Source organism: Cinclus cinclus, chromosome 22, assembly GCF_963662255.1.
Source record: "Cinclus cinclus chromosome 22, bCinCin1.1, whole genome shotgun sequence".
Taxonomy (NCBI): Eukaryota; Metazoa; Chordata; class Aves; order Passeriformes; family Cinclidae; genus Cinclus; species Cinclus cinclus.
The window spans coordinates 5509466-5529582 of record NC_085067.1 but is presented as its reverse complement, the minus strand read 5'-3'; the positions used below and the strand labels follow the sequence as shown (position 1 = coordinate 5529582).

Sequence of the window (20117 nt, the reverse complement as noted above, 5' to 3'; positions counted from 1 at the left end):
CCCTGGTATTCTGAATTCCCAGAGGGACTGGGATGGGGGGTGAGACTCAGGGAAGTGTATTTAGGGGTGTCTGTAAGTGCACCCCTGCCCCTGAGCAAAGCCTTTATATATATATATATATATATGTAAAGCCTTTATATATATGTTTTTTTTAAAAAAACAAAATTATATATATATGTGTATATATATATATATATGGAGTTATATATAAATAAATATATATGCACATGCACATTAGAGATGCATATATATGTATAAAGTCTAAATACATCCATATGTATGAAGCATAAATATCTACATCTAAAGGTACCAATAAAGAGATGGAGCCACACAGGAGGGTTTGCTGTCCTCACCCTGAGCAGGGCTTTGCTCCCTCACTCAGGAATGACTGGAATCAGGGATACTGGGATGTTAGGAATTGCCTGGAGGAGATGCAGGGGGGTGCAGGGCACAGACTGGGGGCACATGACCCTGAGAGCATCCTACAAACACCGTGGGGCTGTGGGTGCTGCCTTCCCAGGTGTTCTTGGATCTGAGCTGGATCCATCAGCTACAATGGGAAGCGATGGGCTGGAAAACCACTGCTGCTGCTTGGTGTCAGACCTTGGGCTTGGCTATGGCTGGGAGAGCAGCCAAGAGAAGTGGGAAAACCTGGTAATGGGGACACCCCGTGCCAAGGCTGGCCAAGCTCCCTGATTCCCGTGGATCCGTGCCTGTTGTCTCCATCTTCCACCTCCACAGCCCCAGGATGCGCTCATGGACCCGAGTCAGGCGCTGCCAGCTCTTATTACAATTATAAAATTTTATTCCGCCCTTTTCTGACTTCCCCCCCCCCCCTCTTTTTTCTTCCCTTTTAAATTTCTTTCCCCCCCCACAAATATTCATTTATGTTAATTGAGCGAGGAGGTTCGACAGTTCCAGGCAGGAGAGGCAGCTGTGTTAATTTTTCTGCTCAGAGCCACAATCAGCTCCGTGGCTGGTTCAGATAAGGAGACAGAGTAAAACCAACTCCCTGCATGGCCTGCCTGCCCTCTGAGCACGTCTCAACCCCCCTGTATTTATATTGATATGTATATATATGTATATAGAAAACCAGCATACAGCTCTTGGGTAAATTTTAAGGCCACCCAGGGGAGAAACTTGCACAGACCCAAAATTGATAAACTCCTTAAAGAGGCTTTTGAAACACCACACACCGCCCCAGAGCACTACTCACCTGCCAAGGAAACTGAGGCACAGGTGGGGCTGCTCTCTGCCCACCCAGGCTGCCCAAGAGGGGAAGAACCCTCAAAAGCACAGCTTTGTCCCCAAAATGCTCAGTCAAACCTGAGCCATCCTCCAGTAGACACCACAGCCTCCAGGGCTCATCCCCAAACCCACTGGGAACCCCCATCCCGGGCACCACAGCAGAAACAGGGCCCATGACAGTGCTGTCACTTGCTTTTTGTTTCATTTTTTTTCCTTTTCCGGTCTTTTATTTAAGAAAAAAAAAAAAAAAAAAAAAAAAAAAAGAGACACAGTGGTGGGTAACTCTCAATCCAGACATAATCTGCTGCCAGCCTCCACTGGGTGATGCTGGGGTGGTCCCTGTTCCCACATGCTCGGTGCCCATGGGGACAATTGCACAGCCCAGGGTCCCCAGCCTGCCAGCCCTGGAACCCGGGTGTCCCCCCCAGGCTGGGGATGCTCCACACTGGGCTGGGAGATGGGGTGGCCCTGGGCCCCTTGGGTGAACCAGAGGGGCTGGGAGGTGCCACCAGCACGGGGAGACCGGGAGGCATCGGGTTTGGCAGTCAGAAGGCACCACACAGGCTGAGCCTGGCCCCGGGCATCCCCGCTGGGCTGGCACTGGGGGAGCTGGGCTGGCACTGGGAGAGCTGGGCTGGCACTGGGACACACAGGCCAGGTCCCATTGAAGGCCTCCCCACACCACATTCCCATCCTGGAGCCACATTCCAGCACTGGGAGGGGGCACAAATCAGTGGCTGGCCCTGGAGGCCCCAGCAGGGCTGCAGGGCAGGGGGAGCCCCAGCACTGGCCCCGTGGCTGGGACAGAGGGACAGGCAGGGTGGGCAGCAAACGTCCCAAGTGGTCACCCCCAAATTGCCCGAGCACCCAGGGAGTGGGGCATACCACGAATTTGGGGCTGGGACACAGCAGGCAATGGGGACAGCAGTGCCCCACTGTGCCCCCCACTCCTGCCTCCCCCAGCATCACCCAGTGTGGGCCAGCACCCCAAAAACCACGGGGTGACCCAGCACTCACCTCCAAAATTGTGCAACTGAGCGCAGCAAAGGCTGAGGGAGGCCCTTGGGAAGTTCTCACCCACCACCTCCCCGCTGGGCTTCGGGGGAAACGGGTTCTCTGCCCTCTCCCAGCCCGTTCCCAGCAGGACCCACAGCCTCCTCCTGCCAGCAGGGCCACACGCACACCCTGAGCTGTGACCCCGTCCCCTCTGCGTGCCAGCGGCTGGGGGACCACGCGAGTGCTGCTGCCTCCCCTGGGAGAACCAGTGGGGAAAGGGTGAGAACTGTAAAAAGGCCCCCCCAGCCTTTTTGGGTTGCCTCTGGACAGGGTGAGGAAGTGAAATGTGCGGAAGAAGGAGCCGAACGCGGGTGTCCGGCCCCGGGGAAGCGTGGTGGCGCGGCGTGGCACGGCGTGGCACGGCATGGCACAGCGTGGCAGCCCCTCCCTCCCGCCCCGTCCCCGCTGCCCCTGCGTTAAGCGATCTCCTTGATCCTGCGGATGTAGTTGTGGAGCTCCTCGGGGTCCTGCAGCCCCATGTCCTGGCACACCCACTCCAAGTCCTCCTCATCGGCGATGGGGATGGAGTTGTAGGCCAGCTCGTCCGAGGGCATGGTGGCGAAGGTGGTGAACTTCACCCTCTTCCGTTTGGAGGTGGGTGAGTTGAGCGGGTCCTCGCTCTGGTCCCGCGTGGAGCCCCCCGAGGAGCCGTCCCCGCGCCCGTGCACCTGGCTCTGCACGCTGGTCTGAGAGCTCCCGCTGCTGTGGTGGTCCCCGTGGCAGCAGGTCTGCACGTTTTCCAGCGGGTTCCCCGGGCTCTCGGGCTGCGGGGAGAGGTCATTGTGAGCCCGCAAGGGCTGCCCATTGCCCAGGAAGACCCAGTGGTGGGAATGGTCCATGTTGGTCTGGCCTTCCGGTGGGATGCGCTTGTGCCGGTACTTCAGCACAAAGACGATGCAGTTGATGAGGAAGACCAAGATGGCCAGGCAGAAGACGCCCAGCAGGGCGTACATCCCGATCTCCAGGTCCGTCAGCCCCCGCGTCACCTGCACGAAGCCGGTGGGGATGGTGGGGAAGTCCTCGGTTGGGTGAGACGCGCTGGACATCCGGCTGTCCTCGCTCGGGTCCGCTTTCCTGTCCACCTCTGCCCGCAGGGTGGTGCTCGCCCCGGCCTCCCCCAGCCCCGGCCTGCTGGACACGTGGTCGTAGTCGTAGGTGGGGTCCTCCTCGGACCCAAAGTGGACGCGCACGGTGGCCAAGGCCGTGAAGAGGACGCTCTTGCGCTTGGTCTTCTGGCAGCTCTCGCAAATGACCAGCTCCGCCCGCAGCAGCTCCCCCGCGCCCTCGCTCTCCGCCACCACCAAGGGGAACGCCCGGTCCTGGGTCACCGTCACCACCTTCTCGTCCAGGCTGCTCACCACCAGGTTGTAGTCCTTGGGGTCGTAGAGGGACAGGGGGGCCGTGGTGCCGTCGCTGTAGGAAATCCACAGGCTCAGCAGCGCTTCCTGCGGGACCAACACAGGCACCGGTTGCCCAGCACGAGGCCAGTCCCACCTTTGCCCATTCCCCCATGCAATTCACCCTTTATCCCTCCATAATCCATCTTGTTCCAACCAGTCCCTAGTTTTTCTCCCCACCCTATTCTTCTCTCCACTTTCCCCATGCTTGGCCAGGTTCAGGTCAAATCCCAGCAGTGCCAGATGTGGCTGCCAAAGCTGGCCAGGAACTGTACAGGATTCCATCCCTCCCCCTTTGCCCTCACGGTTCTGTCTAGGCCTCTGTGAAGCTTTCTGGGGTGTTTTGGGGTCACCAGGGTGTCATGAGGACAGTGGGTGCTGTGAGGGCTGGAGCATGGGCAGGATTTGGGAGGAAGGGATCGCACCCCAAGATCCCCCCCAAGCCTGGATGCTCCCCTGGCCTCACCTGCTTGAAGAAGCTCAGGGTTTGCTGCACGGACGTGCGGGCGATGATGGTGTGGCTGTTGCCAGGGCTGGGGTGGAGGGACAGCGAGAGGCTGGAGACCACCTGGGCCTTCAGGTCCGTGATGCTGACCTTCTCCTCTGCCACCGTCACCAGCGTCTCACCCAGCACCGCCTCCACCAGCGGGGACACCACCTGCAGGGGACGAGGTTCCTGTCACCTCCTGCCACCCCAGCCACGCTGGCAGAGGGGGGAGAGGTGGCCAGGGGTACCTTGAAGAGGGTGGTGCCCGGCTCCCGCCCGGCCAGCGTGGAGCTGTCCACCAAGTGGGCCACCCGCGGGTCGTCCACACGCATGAAGTCGCTGACCAGGTCGGTGACCTCCACCAGCCAGTCCGGCCCCAGCATGGTGACCACCTGGCCCGTGCCCTCAGCAGCTGTGGTGTGGAACTGGGTGAAGACCTGCAGTGTGGAGTGCTGATACTGCAGGGCACAGCCCCGGCTCTGCTTCCGCTCATCCTCATCCTCCTCGTGCTCACTGTCCCGTACCGACCTGTGGGATGGATGGATGGATGGATGGATGGATGGACAGGACAGTGGGTGGGTAGTTGTGCTGGTTTTACCATCCAAACTATTACAGCAGTGCAGTCAAGCTCCCCATACTATGGCTCCTCAGCCCCCCCAGGAAAGGTAACCAACCAAGGAAAAATGTGATGTCCCCAAAAAAAGGTGGCTCCTGAGCAAAAGATGCCCAGTGTCCATGAGGGACTCAAGGGATTTAGCAGGACGTGGTAACAGCAGGGTCTCCAGCATCTCTGCCCACTAAAACGAGAGGACAAGGCGTCTCTGTTTGGGATGGACACCTGGAGGTCTCTACACCTCAAAAAAGGGACTTGGGGTCTTGCCTGTTCCCAGTTTCATCCAGGGAACTTCTGACCACTGCCAAGGAGGGATGTTCTCCACCAACCTCACTGTGAAATTTTTTCCTTCCCCACAATCTGTGTCCATCACCTCTCCCCTTTCCACTGAAGACCCCTGAGATGTCTCTGCCTGCACCACCTTTAAAACCTCCTTGTGAAGTAGCTGAGCAAGGCAATTAACCCATGACCACCACATCCACATTGCCTTCTCCAGGTCACCCAGTGAGGCTCCTCAGCACCCACCTCCTGTCCGGCAGGATGGGCACCCTCCAGCCCTTGACTTGGCTGAGCCGGGCATCCGAGAGCTCGATGTGCAGGGGCAGTTTGGGCACCCACACTGTCATCTCCAGCGGGGCTGACAGGTGCTCGTAGGTGAAGGTGACCCGGGCACTCATGGAGCCCTGCGACTCCTTCCCGCTGACGAAGACGTAGTCGCAGCTGCTGGAAACCTGTGGGACAAGAGAGGATGGGAATGGTCCTGTAGGCACAGCAGAGATCCTGGTAGGAGACGGGAAGAGCAGAATGTCACCTGGCATGGAACAAGTTCATGCCAGCCTCTGGAGCAGGGATGTTCCCTCCTCCTGGAGATCCTGCTCAGAGGGAGTCCACACCCCATGTCCATCCTGCAAAGTGTCCTGTGACACAGGTCCTCCTGAGGCACACTTCCACAGATCCGTGTCCACTGTGCAAAATGTCCCCTGACCCATGTCCTCCTCAGGCACACATCCACACCCTGTGTCCATCCTGCAAAGTGTCCCCTGACACAGGTCCTCCAGCCAGCCCTCACTCTCTCCCACCTCACCATGGACCTCCCCTTGGTGCTTCAGTTTCTCTTTGGCCTCCACACTGAATTGTCCCTGAGGTGGAGGCATCCATGAGTGCTTCACAGAGGTTGCAAACTGCTCAACCTGGAAATTTGCCCCAAAATCTCCTCCAGAGGAGGCAGTGAGCACAGGCTCCTCTCATGCCTGTCCCCACTGGTACTTATTCCTGTCCCTCCTTCTCACCCCAGAGCAAGATTCCTGTGGTCTGAATGAATCCTCCTGCTCCTCTTCTCGCTCCTCCTCTTTTAATTCCCACTTATGCAAATGCCATTAGTGAAATTAATTATAAAACAAATCTATCTTGCAGGGGTCATTCATTGCTGCCCACCTGAGCCAATTAAGGAGCTCAGGGGACACCAAGGCAGCATCTCCCAGTGTTTGAGCTCAGGTCACCAGTCGACAGCTCCTTCCCAGACAGAGTGGCAGCAGAAAACCAGAAGGGGAATCCAACCCCTCATCTGCAGCAGCCCCATGGCCCAACCCTGGTGCCCTGTCAGGGATTGCATCCTGTTTGTTGGATGCTGGAAAAGAGCACAACTCCTTTGCTCAGCCAGCAGCACTGAACACCTCAGCAGCACACAAGAGCTGATTTCCAGTGTGGAGAATCCCTGGATTCTCCGATGGTTGATAAAAGGTTGAGGCCAGGCTGCAGGCAGCTGACAGCAGAGGTGACAGCATCCCTGTCTCTCTCCCAGCCTATTCCTTGAGCACCTGTGGGCAAACAGAGGCAGGAGTTTTGCACTTCTGAGTCCACAGCAGGGTTTGACTTCTACAACAGCTCCAGGAGCCTCACGCATGGTGTCCATGGTCCCCTGGGGCTGGTGGAGGAGGCAGATCCCTGCACCTGGGCTCCTGGGGACATCCCTGAGCACAGGAGGGAAGGGCTATGCAGGAGGATTTGTTCCTTGTCTTCCTATCAGAGGTACCAGCTCAGCAAGTCTGACAAGACAATCTCATCTGTGGCGAGGCAGTGCCTGAATAAAGATGAGCTCCCAGGTGAATCCTGCAGCAGAGGATCTCTGGATATTGTGCCATTTATCACAATAAACACGATGGGCTCTGCTTGCATTACCTTGGCTAATAAACCCCCCCGGCACCTCCTTCTGGGCACCACTTGCTTTGCAGCCAGGAGGGGGTTGAAACTGTGACAACAAAAAAAATCCCTGCACACCAGGCCTGTCCCGAAGATGGAATGACTGCAGATTAGCTCGGAAATGAAGCTTGTTCGGGGAAACTTCCCGGATTTACGGCGAGGTGTCAGCAACAGAGAGGCTGAGGGCTGCCTGGGCTCCCAGCCAAGGCGCCGCTGCCTCCGCTGCTGTGGCCAGGAGTTCCCAGCTTGGCACGGGGACAGGCGTGGGATCAAGGGGACACATGTTCTCCAAAGACCCCAGGAGTGGGGAGAGCCACCGTGGTCCTGGTGGTGGCTGTGGGTGAGCAGGGTCCCTGAGGATCAGTGCCATTGAGCTCCTGGGGGATTCTCCAGGGGATGTGGAGTGTGGGGCTCTCAGAAGGGGCACACAGGTGAGACTGAACATCTCCCACTCCCTGTGTGTCCCCCCACGGCCACCAAGGTCAGTACGCATTTTAAAAAGAGGGGGTGGTTTCTGTACTACTCTGAGTGGTGATGTCCTCCTGTACACCTTTGTCACCCTGTGTCACCACAGAAGGGGATGAGCATGACAGGATGAGCATGACAACTCCCACTTGTGCTCTCCCACCACATCCTTCAGAGCCACATCCACACGAATCCCAGGACAAACTCCACGTTACACAAGAGAGCAACCACCAGGGAGCCACACCAGAGTGGGGAGAGGCAGCTCCCCAGCCCGCCCTCATGTTAAATTATTTACAGTAACAAATAGCACATCCCACTCCGTAAGCTGTGATTTATGGAGCAGGTTTAGAGCCCTGACACCACAATCATACTCCCCAATCTCAGCAGGTAACTGAGAGCTCCCTCGGAAATGAAGCTCCAACAAAAACACCAAATAACTCAGCAAGAAATTGTGCAGGGCTCCAGGCAGGATGGGAGCCGGGGCCGGAGGGCTGCTCCCTGCATTATTCATCCCAGCTCCTGGGCATGTGCCTGCTCCCCCCAGGTCTGGGGACAGAGTGTCAAAAGATTTATGAGCAGAAAGGCAGCACATTAAACAGTTTAAGTGTCTTGGAGTCCATCCTGAAGTGTATTATTGCTCCAGTGTTTTATCACACTGGGGAGGACTGGGCTCCATAAATTAGAGACCGTCCTGTAAATCCCACGGATCTGAGTTTTAGTCAAGAACTTCAGTAAGCACTTTGTGACACTGAATGTCCCCCACGGTGGGTGACACAGCCCCATGGACAACAAATCCTAGCAGGGACAGGGATCTGCCATCACCCCAAAGGGGAGAAGGAGCTACAACCCCCCCAGAGAATTCAGACCCCTTCCCTGCCTCTGCCCAGCCCAGCAGGAGCATGGAAAGGGAGAGCTGGGTGCATGCAGGGAGAGGGGTGGGAGGTGTTCAGGAGAAGGGAATGATGTCTGGGGGCGGATGGACGGATGGAAATGGTGTCAGAGTGACATGGGCAGGTGGGCAGATGGATTTATTTGGGAATGGAAAAATGTATATGGATGTACAGGGCTGGTGATGGAAAAATTGGAGGGTTTGAGGATCAGGGGCTGCCTCAGGGCAGGGCTCCACCTGGATCTTCCTCCTCAGCTCCTCTTTTCCCTCCATCATTCCTGTCTCACCAGCCCCCAGCCCGGCACCTGACTCAATCAGGACATCAATATTACTCCAGGCTCCGATGGGAACGTGCAGCTCAGCCCACAGTGACAATATTTCCCCTTATCAGCACTAAGTGTTGTGATAACCCACAGTTAATGCTGCTGCCAGCGTGGGAGCACCCCGTGGCCTCTCTGGGGACAGTGACAAAGCGTCTTGTCCTTCTCCAAGCTGACCCCAGGGAGAAGCTTGCACAGGCTGGAGCCACAGAGAGGATGACGCTTGGTTTGGGTGGGGTTGTGAGCCGCGTCAGCTCAGTCACCAGTCCCAGCCCAGGGAGCTGTTGTGGTCAGCACTCCTGGAAGAACCCCAGGCATTCATGAGGGTCACGAGACCCCCCTCCCCACACCCACCTTGATGATGTCCTCGTTGTTGGACTTGCACTCCACCATGGCTGACACATCCACGACACCGCCGCTCAGCTCAATGGCAATGACCTTGACAGGAATGGCCACCGTGCGCCCCGTCAGGATGGCTGTGTTGATGATCTCTGTGTCCTGGGGGTGGCATGGAAAGGGAACCATCATGTTAGAGGGCAGCCTGTCCCTTCTGGGGCAGAGAGGGACCCAGGCATGGGTGGGATGGATGGATGGATGGATGGATGGATGATGGATGGATGGATGATGGATGGATGGATGGATGGATGGATGGATGGATGGATGATGGATGGATGATGGATGGATGGATGGATGGATGGATGATGGATGGATGGGTGGATGATGGATGGATAGATGATGGATGATGGATGGATGGATGATGGATAGATGGATGATGGATGGATGATGGATGGATGATGGATGGATGATGGATGGATGATGGATGGATGATGGATGGATGGATGGATGATGGATGGATGGATGGATGATGGATGGATAGATGATGGATGATGGATGGATGGATGGATGGATGGATGGATGGATGATGGATGGATGGATGGATGGATGGATGGATATTGGATGATGAGGTGCTATAGGGCAGGTGGTCAATCCCTCAGGAGGTCCCAACCCCTCAAAGCAGGTAACAGCTGAGGTCAGGAACCTGCTCACCATGGCCAGGGGCACGATGGCCCTGATGTCCCTCTGGATGACCGTCAGCTCTGTGACCACCTTCTCCAGGTCGGGTGGGGGGTTGCGGCCCCGGTAGTCGATGTGCCACATTATGCGGCGCGTCACCGACTGGCTGGTGAAGTTCTCCATCTCAAAATCCAGCTGCATGATCTCAGACGAGGAGTCCCCATCCCTGGGCAGGGGGACAGGAGGAGGGGACACGGTGAGGTGGCTGTTCCGGGTCCCACAGACATCCTGCGTTAAGCACCAGGCCATGAGAATCCCCAGCAGGTCTCCTTGGTGTCCCCAGGCTGCCAAGGGGGACTGTGCAGTGGGTGCCACCCAAACCCAGCAACCCTGACCCATCCTCTGCAGAGGCTGCTCCGATGGGATCCTGCAGATTCCCACGGCAATCTCCCCAGTGGGAGAGAGGAATGTTTTTCACAGCAGGACAAAAAACCCTCACCAGCTCTGCCAGGTCTGCTGGGTGACGTCACAGGGTGGGCCATGGTCTCAGGGGACAGTGGGCAGCTGCAGGTGCTGGCCTTGTCTCCCTCACTCCACCTTCCCAGCAGCACCGAGGGATTTACTGCTCCTGCCTGAACACTCATGTCCCACAGGTCAGATCCTGAGTGTCCCACACCCAGAGCACTCAGAAATGACAAAGAAATGTCAACACGTGAGCTCAGCCCAAGCTGTGACTTTACAGCGCCTTCCAAGGGGATCCCATGGGGAAACTGAGTCACAGGAGAAAGAGTTTCAAGTCCAGGGAGCAGGTGGGACAGCCCTGAGTTGGGACATGGGACAGGGCTGTCCCCAGCCTGTGAGGGAGGATGGGCAGGGGACAGGAGAGGTGGGCAGAATGAGCAGGGGAGAACAGCCCTGGAACATCAGCTCAGCAAATACACACAAATGAATGCCAGGGCTGAGGACAGCAGGACATGGAGCTAAAGGACAGGGAGTGACATCTGGGCTGTCCCCAAGGCAGGACAGGGTGGAGAGGATGCCAAGCACAGCACGTGGTGCCAGACTAAGGGGACAAATTGGTGTCCATCTGCATCATGGCTTGGACACAACTTCACAGCAGCAGCATTAATTACTCCTACACCCCGTCCCTACAACCAAACCCAGAGCTGGTCCTGCCCTCAGCTCTGCTTCTGACCCTGCAAATCCTTGGAGTGACTCAGGATTCAGCCCTGCCCCGAGTCAAACTTCACTGCTCCCCAGAAACTGAACACCCCTCTGAGCCCCTACAAACCACAGCACTGGTAAAAGCCCCCCAGAAGCAGTGGGGGGGGGGGGAGGAAAAATGAAATTCCAGTGGAAGGGAAGCCAGGACTGCCTCCAGTTTCATCTCAGTGCAGCAGCAATTGAGAAGGTGCCATCGATCTGGGGATGCAGGGCACAGCCCATTTCTCTGTAATCAATATCTAATGAGTGACAGGGAGCAGGGAGAGAGGAGAGCAAGAAGCTGGAGCTGCTCCAGGCCATGGCAAGCCCTGATCCCTTCTCCCTTCTCCCTGATCCCACAGCAGCCAAGGTGGAGCTGATCCACAGGGGCTGGTGGAGTCTTGCTCTGCCCCAAGGGGTTCAAGGGGAATCACCAAAGGCCACAGGGTCTGAAAAGCAGATCTGGCTGCTCTTCCAATGCTGGGAGTATCAAACCCGGCTGGGAAGAGCAGAGCTGGTCCAAAGGCAGAGCAGAGCCACAGGTGGTGTGGCAATGGGAACCCTTGTCATGGGGTGCCCAGAGCTGTCCCAGGAGCACTGCCAGGCCCATGCAGCACCCTCTGCCCCCCCCCAGCATCATCTGCTCTGAACAGAGAGAGAGAGAGAGAGAGAGAACCGGGATAACTACATTGGGGGAACAATTTAGGATGCATCTGCTAGGGTGTAAAACACCCCAAATTGGCCGTTCTGACCCCAAAGCTCAGGGTTCACAGCCCCTCCCTGCACAGCCAGCGCTGCCAAAAACCCCCAGAGCCCCAGCGCAGCAAATCCTCTGTTTGCACAGCCCGGAGGGCAACATGGTTTGGAGTTATTCATCCTCTTCATTCCGTTAATATTTGATGGAGTTGTTTGTCTAAAAGGTGATTGTAATCACTTTAAATTCCTCCACTGTCTCTAACCTTTGCAGGCTGATTGGAAGCGGTGCTGGCAGTGGGAGAGGGGGAAGGGGGAGAGGATCCTGCTGCTGGCAGCTCTGCTCTGTGTGCAGGGGATAAGGGGCTGGTGGCCCTGGGGACACTCCTGGATCAGCCATGGGACTGTGGGTTTGGGTGCTGTGGGTGCATTTTGGAAGCAGCAGGATGGGGTGAAGGAAAATCTGCCCTCCTGGTCAGAAAGGGGTTCTGCAGAGTTTTGGGGATCACTCCAGAGCAGGCAGAGCTGAGGATCACTTTTTTCCCAAGTCTGACCCCAGCTTTGCTCAGTTTTGGGGTGGGGGACAGAGATGTGGGAAGATTTCCATCACAGAGGGCAGGAATGGCATGGGCACATCACACTGCTTTAAGGCAGCTCCTGGCGACACTTGTGTCCCTTTTCCCAAGGCACAGTGACTGAGATATCACTGCTCTTTTCCAGCACTTCAGAATCTTTCCTGCTGCTGTTTCTGACCCTGTGCTCATCCCCTGCCTTCTCCTGCTGTGTCCTGCCAGTCTCACATCTCCCCTTCTCCAGGCTGAGAACCCTCTGGGGTCTCAACTTGTCTTTGTGGGTTCTTTCTCCTTCAGATCATTCTCAATTCCATCTCCAGGGCTCTCCTTGACTGATCTGAGCCTTTCCCAACATCCCAGAAATGTGAGAGCAGGGCAGAACTGCCTGTCTCAGGTGCTGACTTGGATCCTGCTCCCCATCCAACACTCATCCATCACTTTAGGGTTCAGCTGGGACTTTGCCTTGCTCCCCTTCCTTTCCAGAGGAGACACCAGGACAGACAGCAAAGAGCTGCTGCTTCTCACACCATTAAAACCCAATAAAAAATTAAAATTCTTCCACCCCAGACTAAGGAATCCTCCATGGCTTCACAGCTCAGCCCCAAAATCCTCAGTTTCCCCTGCCAGCATCCACGTGGCACTGCAGCCACCCTGACCCTGGGGGAGAAGAACTGCTCCAGGCCAAATCCCAGCACTTCCCTGGCATTCCCAGAGGTGCAGCCCTTACCTGGGCCCGGCTCCATCCACTCTGGACACATCAACGGTGGCAGTGGAGTGTTTGCCACCCGTCAGCAGCTCTGAGCTCACCAGCCACTGCCCGCTCCTGGACTTGGTGCTGAGCAGGTTCACACCTTTCTTGGCCTTCACCCTGCAGAGAGCGACAGTCAGGGATGGATCCTCACCCTCAGGCACTCCAGGATCGCCTGGGGTACTCTGCCATGGCACAGGAGGAGTTTTTCACCCGATCCCTTCAGGCTGTGGGAAGCGTCATCCAGGCTGGTACCAGCAGCACATTCCAGCTCCTGTTTCATGGAATTTTGCCCCTCCAATCACTGCTCCAGCAGGATTTTGGACCCCCAGCCCCAGTGCTGACCCCAGGGTAGAAACACCCCTGTGGCACTGGGCATCCCTGGGGTGAAGGACAAGAAAGTCTGGAGCATCACATCCCCCATTTTAGGGCTCTTTGCTGGTCCAGAGGCCACAGGGACACTTGCAAGTGCCCTCTGAAGAGATGTGGCCAGGTTTTGTGTCCCCATCTTTAGGAACATGCAGCAATGGGGGTCCCCCCTGCACACCTGGCCATACACTGGGGTTCTCAGCGCCTCCTGCCCACCAGCCCATCCTGCTCCCATCTGGTTCTGGAGCAGCAAGAGGGGATAAGGGGGACCCCCTCTGTCCACAGCAGCCCCAAGGCCGTACCACACCTTGTCCCCAAAGTGGCTGGGAATAAACCCACAGCTGCTGGCAAACCCCAGTGCAACTGGGAACACTGGGAGAGCAAAAGCAGCAGTGCACAGTGCCAGGGCAGAGATGTCCTGTGTGGACAGCCCTTCCCTTTTCTGCAGGAAGCTCCCACTGCAAAACCACATTCCAGGGACTGCTCCGGCCCTGCTTTCAGACCTGCTCCAGCCTGCAGCACAAATCCTATGAACCCCGCGTCCTCCCAACCCACTCCCTCCTGCCCACAGCTGCTTTTTCACCACCACCCTTTGGAAAAGGGAGCGGGAAGAGCCCCAGCGCCTCACCGGAGGGTGAAGTGCTCCACCGTGGAGTTGGACATCAGGTAGAGGAGGATGCTCAGCACCTCCCCCGGTTTCAGGGGCTTGTCGGGCAGGCGGATGAAGACGTTGCCATCCAGGTGATGCTCCTGCAGGGCGGGCCCGGGCGGGGGCTGCAGGAGGCTGACGCTGCCGATGCGCAGCAGCGGGTGCTGCGTGGGACCCTCGGTGCGAGCCCCGCCAGCCCCACGGCGACCACCCGTGTCCCCAAGGCACTGCCCGGCAGCATCGGGGGCGTGCAGGGTGTAGTACAGCTCAGCCTGCTGGCTCTCCCCCGGCACCAGCTCCAGGCTCTCGGGGCTCTTCCTCCTGCCCAGCGGCACTGCCGAGGGACCGAACCAGGCGTGGGGCAGCTCAGCCTGCACCAGGCACATGGCCAGGCTGCCCCGCAGCCGACACGAGCTCTTGAGCTCTCGGGCATCGCGGAAGGCGTGGAGCCGCACGCAGGGCAGCCGGTCCGTCACATCAAAGTCATCCCAATCCCGGCCGGCCACGTAGAAGAGCACTTGGACCACGGGCTGGCTGGCCACCAGCCGGGGCTGCACGATGAAGGCGCGCACCTTCCAGTTGACGGTGAGGCGGTCGGGCACCTCCAGGGTGCTGGAGGGCTGCAGGTGCTCCTTGGGCAGCACCAGCCCCGTGCTGAAGGGTCCCAGGGTGACGTTGAGGACGGGCAGCTCCTTGGTCTGGAAGACGACGAAGGGCTCGGAGCGCTGCAGAGGGGCGCTGCCGTTGCTCACCGGGCTGGCTCCCAGCTCCTTGAGGAAGAAGGCCAGGCGGGTGTTGGACAGGCGGTAGCTCACGGGCAGCAGGATGGCACCAGGGGGCTCGGCGGGCTCGGGGCTGGGGGCCGGGCCCTTGGCGTGGGCTGCAGAGGGATGGACAGTGCAGGTTAACATGGGCATCTCCCTCCAGAGCAGCTCCTGAGCACGGAACACTGATCCAGGCAAGAGTGGAACAAAGAGGAGTTGGAGTTTAAGCCCCCAAACCTCTGAGAAGGGCAGCAAGAGGCTGGCTGGGTTTCTGTCCCACAAACCAAAAATGCAGAAGGTGCCAGGACCTCGAACAGGATTGTGCCTCCTGACAGGTGGCAGCAGCCTCATCAAAGCCACCCTCACCATGGGATGGGGTGTCCAGAGTATGCTGAAGCCACATCCAGCCATGTGTTGTCCCTGGCCACCCACCCCAGCACTGCCTGAACCAGCACAAACCCTTTTACAAAAACACTGCTGGTCTCATCCCAGCTTCATCCCTGCTTCCCAAGGCACAGAAGTTGAGTTTCTCCAGAGGCTCATGACCAAAAGTTACATCCACGTAAATTTTTGGTTGGCAGACTCACCACGTATTTATTCTCATCAAGGCTTTCCTCCTGCTTCCAACTCCCAGGGAAGCTGGCTGCCTACATCTACCTGCCCACACCATGGCTGGCTCCTAAATCAACCCCCAGACCTGCTCTGTCCCCACACCTGCCTTAAGGGTGGTGTCACAGCCACTGTCACATGTCACCTATCCAGGAGTGTCACCCACACTGCACTGTCCCCATGTGATAAACCTGGCCCAAACCAAAATTTTCCAGACCTGGTGGAAAAGTGACACAGATGCTGTTGGTGCCACCTTGTGCAACACCCAGCAGCGCCCAGCTCCCTTCAGAAATCCTCTTTTGTCCTTCATTTTAATAATTTCTCCCTTAAAAAAATAACCCCATGACTGGCAGAGCTGCCCGAACCCCTCGGAAGGATCCGGTTACCCCACTACAAGCAGAAGGAAAACCCATGGAAATCTTCCCGGGAACGGCGGCCGGTGCGGAGCCGGAGCCCGGCACTCGTTGTGCTGGCAGCTGCGGGAGCCTGGAAAACATCTCAAGGTCTTTGCCTTCTCCAGCGGCTGCCAGGAATTCCCAGGAGGGCTGGATCCCCTGTCGGCTTCCCTCATCCCCGGTTCGCGGCGCTGATTGCAGCCGCTCCCAAGCGGTTCCAGAGCAGCAGAGCCCAAATTAGCGGTGTCAAAAGGCGAGCGGAGATGTGGATGTGACGGCTGCGCTCCCGGGAATGACTCAGCCCCCTCCTTTCCCCGCGGGGGCTTTGGAGCGTGCCAGGACCCGCAGGTTTGGTTTGGGTTTTTTTTTTTTTCAGCCTGAAAGTCACCCCAGCCACTTTCCTCGGGGCTCAAAGGATGGAAGAACCCCCGGGCAGGCCGGGGTGGTGTCTGCTGTGCTGCACAGGGGAGTTAGGCACCTTAGAGGGCTCGTAAAAGGATTAACACTGCACACGGGACAGGCAGAATTCCTTCCATCATTCCTTCCGTCCCGGGACCGAAGCTGTCCCGGAGCCAGAGCGAGAATTCCCCGGGGCTGTGGGGATGCTGTGGAACAGCTCCGGCCGCTGCCACCCCGTTGCTCTTTTCCCATCTCCCAGGGAGCCAGGAGCTGCAGGATCGGTGCTAAACCCTGGGAAGCACCCATGGGTGCCCCTCTGCTCAGCAATACCAGCACCGAGGGGCTTCCTGCTCTTGTCATTCGTGGAAGTTGTTTTCTGCTGTGAAAGGTGAAGGTTTGCATCCTCTTGCCATCCCCAAAAAGTGGAAAAGGGGATTTTTTTCCAAGGTATGAGATTATCTGAGGAGAAGGATCCAGGAGCTGGAGCAAGGTGAGCTGGAGCTGCTTGGGTGAGCTCCAGGGACTTTGCTCAACCTGCTCTGAAACAGCATCAGACTTTATCCTTTCCAAACCTCCGGGGTTCGGAGCAGGATCAGCACATTTCACCGGCAAAATCCACCCCGAAAAAAAACCCACCCAGCTCAAAGCCCAGCACAGCCCCAACCAAAATCCATCCTCGAGGTGCTGCAAAATCTCTGGTGTCCCCATTGTGTAGGGGTCAGGAGAAGCTCCGTGCCACCCCAGCGAGCACCCAGTGCCTGTGCTGAGGGACACCCACTGTCACCCACTGGGAGAGCTAAAGCACCAGGGTTTGGGAGCAATTTGGCCCCTCCAGCACCCAGCTCCTTCCTCCTCTCCTCAGTGGGGATCCCCTGATGGATAATGAAGGTTGGGTGTAGCAGGACGAGGAAAGCCCTTCCCAAACTCGTCTTGGTGCTGCCATGGGGACACGTGGGGTGGCCCTGTCACCGAGCCGTGCCAGCTGGGGCGGGGACAGGGCCAGGCTCGGTTGGAGATTAATGCCATGGCCATGATTAGTTGAGCTCCGGTGGATTGGCGGCACCCAGGGAAGCGATTTCCTTCCTAGACAAAATGCATTTAAACGATGCTCTAATCTGTGGCCGGGAGGGGACGGGAGCGACGCCTCCCTTCCCTGGCCGTAAACTAATCCTGCCTGGAGAGGGTCTAACCCAGCCACATCCAGCCTGGAATCCCAGCCACAGGGACAGGAGGGAAGGAGATGGGAGGCGGGAGGTGCGTGGAGCTGTGGATGAAATTGCTGGGTGGGGAAAAGGGGGAATAAAGCAGGAGGGAGAGAAAAGGATGAATGGGGGTCAAAAATGGCTGGACAGCAAGAGAACAGCTCCAGGATGAGGGAAGGGGAAAGGGGGAAAGGGGGAAAGGGGGAAAGGGGGAAAGGGGGAAAGGGGGAAAGGGGGAAAGGGGGAAAGGGGGAAAGGGGGAAAGGGGGAAAGGGGGAAAGGGGGAAAGGGGGAAAGGGGGAAAGGGGGAAAGGGAAGTCCCAACAGCTCAAGAGATGGAAGAAAGGTGCCTGGAAGGAGACAGACAACACAGTCCAGGACACTGCAGTCCCCACATCACTGTCCCCAGCCCCTGCCCTGCTCCCTTGTCACCCCCGGCAGGAGAGGTGGCCCACGTCCCCTCTGGCCGGCCCTGGGGGGACAGAAGGGTTAAGCCCTGCCGGCTGGCTCTGCTCTGCAGCCCTGCTGCCGCTGTGGTGAGCAGGATTTGCAGCACCTGACCTGCATTCTGGGTTTATTAGGCCAGCACAGAGGGGCCCATATGGCCCTTCCACCCTGGCAGCTCAGCACCTCCAGCCAAAACACAGCTCCCTGTGCCTGGCCAGGTCCCCATTGGCCTGGGGGCTTCCCCAGCCCCCCGGGCTGAGGAGCCACCCGCAGCAGGATGGGGAAGGATTCCTGTGTATTCCCCTTGTGTCCCTGGGCAGGGAGAGGGAGATGTAAACACACAACTGGTGACCCCTTTGTGGACACCCACATCTGCCCTGCCAGATGTGCCCCGTGCCAGCCACAGACACGGGGCCAGATGGGCCAGAGCTGCTCTGCCCACCCGGGAGGGCACGTGGGGGCAGGGGCAGCACCCTCCAGCCCTGCCTTAAATCCCAGACCTCGGCCAGGGGATCTCACTGTTGGAAAAACAGCACCACAAACCCCAACATCGGGTTTAGGTCACCATCATCATCATCCCCACTGCTGAGGCAAGGGATGCTGGGCTCGGACAGCCTGGTGGACACGTGGGAGAGGAGGCTGATGGACATCCTGGGCTGAGCCATCATCTCAACCTTCTCCTTTCTTGCCCTGAATGTCCAGAAAACAGGACCCAGGCAGAGCCTCCCCGTCCTGCTCCCACCATCCCCGCTCCCAGCTGCTGTCCCGAGGCTGGAGACCCTCATGCTGCTGTTCCCCTGCTCCAGAGCCCAGAGCAGAGCTGAGCTCCAGCTTAGCCCAGCCCCAGCTGTCGGCCCCAGGGATCACTGAGGCCACGCTCCAGGAGGGAGCTTTATCCTGGCTTATCCCGTGGGACACAGCGGGGGCTCCCGGGGCTATAACCCCACTTATGGGGGGAAAGCACACAGGGAGAGGAGGGAGACCAAGTTTGAGGTCAGCCCAGGAGGGTTCAAACCTATCTGGATGTTAATGGGTGGCACTGGGGGCTCGGTGGATCCATGGGTTGAACAATGCAGTGTGGGACACCAGTCCCAGCTCTCCTGGCAGGCTTCTGTGGCAGTCCCAGCTTGGAACGAGGCAGGAAGGTTGTCCCTAAAGCAGTGACTTGAGCTGCCACAGTGATAAATCCACCCCAAATACCAAGAGAAGGATGGAGGGTGTGTCACTGTCCCCTCCCAGAGGGCTCCAGCCCAGCTCCCAGCCCAGCTCAGGGCTCCTGTGGAGGGGTTTTGGTGCCCACCAGTGCTCCCTCATCCCCAGATCCAGTGCCATTCCAGGTGACAAGGTGATGATTTTAGGGGGGTGATGGCAGGACACGCCCAGAGGATTCAGTGGGGTGATGGATTCCCCCTCAAAACCTTGAGGGGGCCCCAAAGAGAACATCCAGCCTGGCTATTCCCCACTGGACACCAGCATGGATCTCACTTCCCTCTGCTTCCTCCCCATTCCCCTGAGCATCCTGTGGATCCCAGGCCAAGCCCCAAAATCTGCTGGCTCAGGCTTTACCACCCCTTCCATAAGAACCAAGCACAAAGGGGGAACGGGGGTGGCAGTGGCCCCAAACACCTGGGATGTGCCACATCTGGAGCTTCTAGATGTGCCACATCTGGATGGAGGTGGTCAGCTGGAGGTAGTCCCAGCTCCCAGGGAAGGGTCAGGTTCAGAATCTCCTTGTCTCTCCTGGGAATCCTTTCCCTCCTCATCCCGCAGCCACCCAACATTCCCACTCCAGTGAGGTCAGCACCTCCAAGCACCCTGAAAACCAACAAAAAGAAAGCAAAGAAGCCTCCAGGCCTCTACCCAAAACTCAGCCAGCCCAAATATGTGCCGGTCTCAGCTCCACAATCCCAGGGTAAAAAAAAAAACAGGATTTCAATACAAACTAAATACAGAAAATACAGGTAGACCCTCTCATGGAAACATCCAAAATGTTCCCTTCAGGCAGAGCCTTGGAAATTTGTTTTGGTGACATAAATGCCAACAAGCTCCCCCTTCCCTCTGATGCATCCAGAGCCTCCATATCCAGTCCCAGCTAATTGGAACTCAATTAAGTGAATAATTGTTACAAATGTGGAATCACCTTCCCCTGGCGTGCGGCGGGGAGAGCAGGATGCAGGGATGCTCCTGGATCTGTCCGTGGCCACGGCAGGGATGAGCTGGGAATTCCCATGGCACTGAGGTTAAACTGGTCTAAGCTTCCCAAAATCAGCCTGGGGTAGGAATTGAGCGGGAGCTGGATGGGATTTGGAATCCTGGGAGCAGCAAGAGGGGATTCTCTAACACAGGGCTGGGCCTGGTGGGTTCCTTTCTTGTAGATCC

At 57.6% G+C, this 20117-nt stretch overlaps 1 protein-coding gene across 1 annotated transcript; it reads right to left on the bottom strand.

Moving 5' to 3' along the window:
- Nucleotides 1–2720: 2720 nt before the first annotated feature.
- Nucleotides 2721–18406, bottom strand: TMEM132E (transmembrane protein 132E). Its single transcript, XM_062507344.1, has 9 exons — nucleotides 18304–18406; nucleotides 13902–14802; nucleotides 12884–13024; nucleotides 9722–9914; nucleotides 9029–9172; nucleotides 5327–5532; nucleotides 4437–4716; nucleotides 4168–4359; nucleotides 2721–3749 (listed from the first exon to the last, which is right to left on the bottom strand). Exons 1-9 carry the CDS (start codon nucleotides 18404–18406, stop codon nucleotides 2721–2723), a joined length of 3189 nt encoding a protein of 1062 aa, XP_062363328.1.
- Nucleotides 18407–20117: the final 1711 nt, after the last annotated feature.

What these genes read in the sequence shown, in the direction of transcription:
- TMEM132E (XM_062507344.1), bottom strand. Translation starts at nt 18,406, where the DNA reads ATGATGGCTCAGCCCAGGATGTCCATCAGCCTCCTCTCCCACGTGTCC. An exon ending in GTGGATGGAGCCGGGCCCAG is followed by an intron (nt 9,915 to 12,883) that starts GTAAGGGCTGCA and finishes CCCCCTGCCCAG; the next exon opens with GGATGGGGACTCCTCGTCTG. An exon ending in ACAACGAGGACATCATCAAG is followed by an intron (nt 5,533 to 9,028) that starts GTGGGTGTGGGG and finishes CTTGTCCCACAG; the next exon opens with GTTTCCAGCAGCTGCGACTA.